The sequence below is a fragment of the Mus pahari genome, chromosome 4 (assembly GCF_900095145.1).
Source record: "Mus pahari chromosome 4, PAHARI_EIJ_v1.1, whole genome shotgun sequence".
Classification (NCBI taxonomy): domain Eukaryota; kingdom Metazoa; phylum Chordata; class Mammalia; order Rodentia; family Muridae; genus Mus; species Mus pahari.
Window position 1 is genome coordinate 85,647,237 of NC_034593.1, and position 7,168 is coordinate 85,654,404.

The 7,168-nt window shown below is 41.1% G+C and overlaps 1 protein-coding gene and 1 pseudogene across 6 annotated transcripts in view; one reads left to right on the forward strand and one right to left on the reverse strand.

Annotated features, from left to right (window-relative positions):
* The window catches only part of Arnt (aryl hydrocarbon receptor nuclear translocator), a 68,263-nt gene that overhangs the window by 24,286 nt on the left and 36,809 nt on the right, over positions 1–7,168 (forward strand). For all 6 annotated transcript variants that reach the window (XM_029537474.1, XM_029537475.1, XM_029537478.1 and 3 more), the window contains one exon: positions 4,716–4,760. In XM_029537474.1, the coding sequence (XP_029393334.1) occupies positions 4,716–4,760 (45 nt within the window). The remainder of the gene's footprint in view (positions 1–4,715; positions 4,761–7,168) is intronic.
* Positions 1,759–4,219, reverse strand: LOC110320127 (annotated as a pseudogene).

A 7,168-nucleotide genomic window follows, 5' to 3' on the forward strand; every position in this document is an offset into this window, starting at 1 on the left:
GAGATAGAAATAAATGTTTACTTTAAGTAGAATTTGGTACAACTTAATACAGTGCTAGTCTAGATTACATGATGTTCTGGGTTCACTTCCCAGCATTGCATAAACCAGGCATGGTGGGATACACAGCCTTGGGGAGACTTAATCAGGAAGATTATAGCTTCAAGTTTGAGGTCACCCTGCACTATATAGCCAGACCTTGTCTATACAAGATTAAAAAAAAAACAACAACAAAACAAAACAATAATACCCCCAGCCAAGTATGGTACCTGTAATTCCAGCACTGGGGTGATGGAAGCAGCTTAGTAAGTGCTACCTTAATTGAGTTACATAGGAGACAATTTCAAAAAAATAAAGACAAAAATGACAGCAGCTGTGCCTCTTGATACTCCACAGTGGTAAAAACAGGGCTACAGGTGGAGCTCAGTGGTGAAGTGTATGCTTAGCATGTGCAGGGCCTGGGTTTCATTCCCAGAACTACCCTGGGTGTGTGTACTAAGAGGTAAATTCTGAATTTTATTCATCCAGTTCAGTTTGTATCCATGGAGAGACAGCGATAGTAACTGTATAGGCATGCCTTTGTTGCTAGTGTAGGGGAAGAAAGACCTTCCTTTTCCTCTAAGCATTTTGTTGTCCAAGTTGGTAAGACAAACTGACTGGAGGCAGGTCAACAGAAGAGGTAGATAGATTAATATGTGGTCTAAGAGTAGCCTAGTTGCCACAGTAGCCTAGTTGCATACAGTAAGTATGCAGTCAGTGAAATTGGAGAATTTATGTGGTCTCATAGGAATGGCAACATAGGCAGGCAACTCAGTAGATGATTCACAGTTAAGATGAATGGGCATTTGAATAATAGGTGATAGTTGTGGCACAGTTTGCCTTGATCTATAGTTGTCTCTTGACCTCCTGTCCTTTGGTTAATTACTCTTCCAGGTTGATAAATCTTCCTAGAGCGTATTTGTAGCTATAAGAGAACTTATGAATGTGTGGGTGTGTCATTGTGTGTTTTAAGCATGTTTGGTGTCTGAGTGTATATGTGTGTGTGGTGTGTGTGTGTGTGTGTGTGTGTGTATCTTGACACATTTGCTACACATGTACGAAGGTCAGAGAAAACTTAGAGGAATAGGTATCCCTACCACCACCACCATCACCACTATCACCACCACCATGTAGGTTCTGGGAACTCAGATCAGCAGGCTTGGCAGCAAATGTTTTATCTATTGAAGCATCTCACCCCCTACCTCCATTTTGTTTGACAGAATCCCAGTTGGTAATCCAATCAAGCCTTGTATAACCCAGGCTTTACACAAATGTACAGTGAATCTCTTTTCTCAGAGGCTACTGTGGGCTCAAGCCACTACACCCTGCTTAGCACTTGTTTTTTGTTTTATTGTAAATAGGTCTGACTCTGTAGCTTTGGCTGGTCTGAAACTTCCAGAGGTCTGCCTGTCTGCCTTCCAATTCTGGGACTAAACGTGTGACCCCTAACACAGTATTTGTTTTTCACTTTCTTACTAATCTGAATAATCAGTAGACTAGAGCATTGAGGTATTTTCGGACTCCTTTGAGTTAAGGTCTATCTCTTCATGAGCTGCCTCTCGTTGGGAAGGCAGTAATCAGCTAGACAGATGCGAGTACTTCAGGAGGACAGGGAGATTCACACTACTGCTGTGTGACTGAGGATCTCAAGGCTTTTGGGGAGGGAGGACATATTTCATCTTTAGGCTGAAGTGGTAAAAAGGAAGTGAAATGGGATGTCAGTTAGAGAGGCTTCCTAGAAAAGGAAAGGGAAGTACAAAGACTGGAAGCAAGATGGGAAGAATGTAGCTACTGTTGGGAATACAAAGTCCTTGCTGTAGACCACAGTTAGGAGGGTGGCAGGAGTCTCCAGAGGCCAGTAGCCAGGAGCTATACCACCGTGGAGAACTTGTTTTCAGTGGAAGAGTTAGGGGGTGGTCTTGCTTTAATTTAATGCGTTTGTTTGTTTGCTTTACACCAAACATAGACTACTTTCAAAGTTGGTAAAAGCAAATTTAAAAATGAAAGGGAGAAAAAAATGCCAAAAGACATGGAGAGACATTTCTCCAAAGAAAAGATACAAATGGCCATGAAGCTTATGAAAGGTCGACATTAGTAATCATTCGGAGATATTTAGGAGGTATAGGAGTCAAAGATAACATATCTGTCCCGAAGACCACTATCAAAACCAAAACAAAATAGGAGCGAAGTCTGGAGGCTGATAGCCAGCAGCCTCCCATGGGTAGGAGGAACCCAGGGCTGCACAGGGAGCTCCTGTCTTAGAAAGACACAAGCAACCCCCAGAAAATAACAGCATTGCTAGAGAAGTGGAGGAATTGGACAGTTAGACACTGTGATACTGTAAAATAGTACAATGGAAGATAATATGATGCAACTTTAAAAGTTACAGCTCAGGGTCACTTGCCCCACAAGCTTAAAAGATTTGATTCCTCATACTAAAACTTTGTATATTAGCTTTTTTGGTAAGACTTTAGAAATTTTTATTTTTATATGTGTGTTTTGCCTACATATGTATATTGCACAGTGTGTGTGCCTGGCTCCTAGAACTGGAGTTACAGACAGTTGTAAGCTGCCAGGTGGGTTCTGAGAACTGAACATTGGTCTCTGCATGAACAACAAATGCTCGTAATCATTGAACTATCTCTCTAACCCCTAAATTAATTAGTTTTGAGCTAGGTATGATGGAATATACATATAATCCCAACACTTGAGAGACTTATGTAAAAGGATCGCTGTGAATTCAAATCAAGTCTGAGTTACTCTCTATCATTATACCATCATACACAGAGAACTAACGCATAGAATGCTGATAAGGTGGCTGATATCAGGACCCACACTGTGAAAGGACAGAGTTAGAACAACTCTGAAAGTTGTCCTCCACCTCCATATCTGCCCTGTGGCTGCAAACACAAGTTTGGTTTTGATGGCCTGAAACTTGCTGTGTAGACCATTGTCAATCTCCAACTTGTGATCCTCTTTGAACTTGCATCCTGCATGTAGGGGTTCAGTTGTGCACAATTTATATTTTCATATATATATATATATATATATATATATATATATATATATATTTTTTTTTTTTTTTTTTTTTTTTTTTTTTTGTATACCCCACCCCTCACCCTGGGGCATCCTCTTCTCACTAGCCCCCTTCCTCTTCCCAACTAGTTCTTCCACTTTGCTGACGTTTTTGGAGTGGGATGTTTCATCAGGGTTGCTTCCCAGTAGTACGTGTGAGTGATTACTTACAGGAATATGTACACTGTCCTCAGGGCTACAACAATGAAGAAAATCTCTTCCAGCAAGTAACTGCTTATAGCTCCTCAAGGGGGGTTGTGGCTTGGTGAACTCCTCCCCTCCTCTATGCTAGGGTGTTGTGTAGTTTTTGTAGTCACAGCTGTCGGGAATTGTATTGGTCATGCATTGGTCATGTCATTTCAGAAGACAGTGTTCCCAACAGTCTTGCCCTTGCTCTTAACTCAGAGTGTTTCTAACCCCTCTTATGCAATGGTCCTTGACCCTTGGAGGCTGTGGCTATCTCCTTCCCATCCTCCACTCCCTGTGGAATCTTGCTGAGTTGCTCAGACCAGCCTCCTACACCACGCTCAAATGTTCTTTTCTCTCAGCTGCCTTAAGTATCTAGGCCAAAAGAACTGCAGGCACATGCTACCACACCCAGCTTAAAGAAGGATCAAAATATGGGTATTAAATGAATACCCTTTAATCCCAGCACTTGGGAGGCAGAGGCAGGCAGATTTTTGAGTTTGAGGCCAGCCTGGTCAACAAAGTGAGTTCCAGGACAGCTAGGGCTACACAGAGAAACCCTTTCTCGAAAAAAACCAAACCAAACCAAACCAAACCAAACAAAACCAAAACCAAAACAAAACCAAAAAGATGAACTGGCTACTGCCACAGCTGCCCTCTTGGGTTTTGGTGTTGCTCCCTCACGGAATCCATGTCTGAATCTCTGGTAGACAATCTTTAGGTGCCTCATCCGACCGGTCCCGGTAGTGTTTCGTCTCTTAGCCTTGGCACTCCAGTTATACTTTTCTCCTGTGCTTGGCAGGGTAAGCATATTTGCCACAGGTCGACTTCTGAAGGTGGTAGACCTTGGAGCCACAGCGGCGGGGTACAGCGTGTGCATCTTATTGTGACGCTTACCGAAGGATGAAGTTACCTTCCTCATCTTGCCTCTACTGGCGAGGCCAAAGAGACTGGAAGTGCTGGGTTTGTTTGTTTTTTGTTTTTAAAAGCTACAACTAAAAAACAAACAAACAGAGTCAGACTTAGTGATTAACACCTGTAATAAGAACTTGGGAGGCAGAGGCAAAGGGTCTGTAAGTTGAGAGTGAGTGCCAGGCCAACCAGTACTACATAGTTGACCCCATCCCCCCCAAAAAAATCAACCCCCCAAAACAAACAACCCCAGATATATTCCCAACTTGAGAGACTCACGGGACATTTCATTTTTTCATCATACCATCTTTCTGTGTGGTCACTGAGAACTGATAGTCATTGGCTCCGTGCTCTCTCAGGTGCTTATTAGCGTCCGCTGCTTTGTGGTGCTGCTCCTTTATCCTTCCCTGTGGGGTCGTTTTACTTATTTCTAGTTTTTATTTCAGAGCAGAGTAGATATAAGTACAAGGGCTTAAATTAATCTTTTCCCTGCCCTTTCTTTTCAGATGTGATGATGACCAGATGTGTAATGACAAAGAGCGGTTTGCCAGGTAATGTACTAGAATTCTTGTCCTGGTTATGGGATCAAGCAGTCTAAATGTTGGATTTAAATTTTATCTAGGCGAGAGTGAATTTCTCTGGTTAGCCTCCTTCCTCTTCTGAAAAGTTCAAACAACCTGGAATTTATGCAAGTACAGTTGACTTGAAGCTAGGTATATTTTAACATAATGTTTCTCTCATGTATACAAGTTTTAGTAATGTGTATATTGTATCTACAGGAGCACACATAAAATTTAGTTTGTAATCATCTCAAAAATGAGAAACTTTATTTTTAAAGATTGTATTTAATTGATTACTTTAAAAATGACCTGTTTCATTTTTAATTATGTGTGTCTGTATAGCTCATACCATTTTTTATAGATAAATGGTTATATACATAATGAAGTTGGATACCAAAAGAAGACATCAGGCTCCTAGAAATGCAGCGGGTGCATTTACCCACCAAGCTGATCCTATAGCCCAATGAATACTTAATTAAGGTTTTATTACATTGATTAATTGGTTGGTTGATTGAGAGAGTATGTGTGTTTGCGACATTCCAACATGTGTGTTTGCGACATTCCAACATGCTAAGCTCAGAGATCAACTTCTGGGAGCAGATTCTTGCCTTCTACCCATGCGTCCCAGTGATGAAACTCAGATTTAGCAGCAAGCACCTTTACCCCTTAAGCCTGTCTGCTAGGTCTTCTGTGAGTACTTATCAACAGTATTTATTCATTGCTGAACCTGTCTGAATGGGATCTACTTTGAGGACCCCTGATCTAGAGAACCAAGAAATATCAGGAAGAATAGTTAACTCTTAGACACAGTGTTGGCAGTGTATAGAGTTGACTGAAAAGAACAGGTAGGTAGGTAGTAGGTGAGTAAAAGGTAGAAAGAGGGAGGGTAGATAGAATCTGCTGAAGTACCAGGACAACTATGAAATCATGAGTGCTTGGGCCCAGAAGTGTGGCCATGGCACTAGTGAAAGAATGCATATAGGTTGTTTTCCAAGAACAGTTTATCAAAACTCCTTGAACTAAATGAAATCTAAAGGATACAGTAATCTTTAAAGTGAAAGTTAATTACTGATTTTGGGTCTTTCACATTCTATTAAAAAGTCTAGCTATAAAACTGGAGGTGATCCTGTAACCCTTGTAATCTCAGTGCTATGGAGGTGGAGGTAAGAGATTAGAAATCCTAGTTTAGGGACTAGAGAGATGGCTCAGCAGTTAAGAGCACTGGCTACTCTCTGCAGTGGACCTGGGTTTGATTCCCAGCACTTATCTGGTGGCTCACAACCATATATGATTCAGTTCTTGGCACGGGGTTGGGGATCCAATGCCCTCTTCTTGCCTCTTTGGGCCTTGCATGCACATACATACATACATACATACATACAAGTAAAATATTTATACACTTAAAAATAAAAATAGGTAAATCTTTATTTTTTTAGGTTACTTGGCAGCAGGGCAGTGGTGGCACACAACTTTAATCCCAGCACTTGGGAGGCAGAGGCAGGCAGAAGCAGGCAGAGGCAGGCAGATAGCTGTGAGTTTAAGGCCATCCTGTTCTATAGAGTGAATTCCAGGACAGCCAGGACTACATAGAGAAACTCTGTTTTGAAAAATAAAACCAAAAAAAAGTTATTTGACTATGTAGTTCAAGACCAGCCTTGGCTTCGTGCGATCCTAAAAAACAAAGGTCAGATCATCGTTAGGGCAGGTCCAGTCCTCAGTTTTTGATCCAAACTCTGGAAAGCCATAAAGTACAACCTGGAGTATTAAATCTGCCTATGTCCTATTCTGTTTAGAAATACTGGAGTAGAGAGGGGGGTTGTGTGACTCTACTATTAATAATAAAAGGAAAGTTTTTATTTTTGGTTTTTTGTTTGTTTGTTTGTTTGTTTTTTGAGACAGCGTTTCTCTGTGTAGCCCTGGCTGTCCTAGAATTCACTCTGTAGACCAGGCTGGCCTTGAACTCAGAAATCCGCCTCCCAATTACTGGGATTAAAGGCATGGGCCACCGCCCCTGGCATAAAAGGAATTTTAAATGATTAACCTCAAACAAAAATGTATTTCTTAGAGTTACAGTTTGTTATGATAGTTTACCTCATATACAACCGGAAATTCAGTAGGTGAAAAGCTAAAAATAGGTGAATTTACTTATTTTTTGAAAATGAAAGTTTTGCTGCTTGTTAAAAACTATCTAGAATAAGGAACAGGCAGGTGTGACCACTCTGTTACCTGTCTTTTCTTCAGCATGTATGCATACATTTTATAGTATTCATGACTGTCTGCAGTTTTGTTTAACTTTTTTTTTTTTAAATTCTTTTGTTTGTTTGTTTGTTTTTCGAGACAGGGTTTCTCTGTGTAGCCCTGGCTGTCCTGGAACTCACTCTGTAGACCAGGCTGGCCTC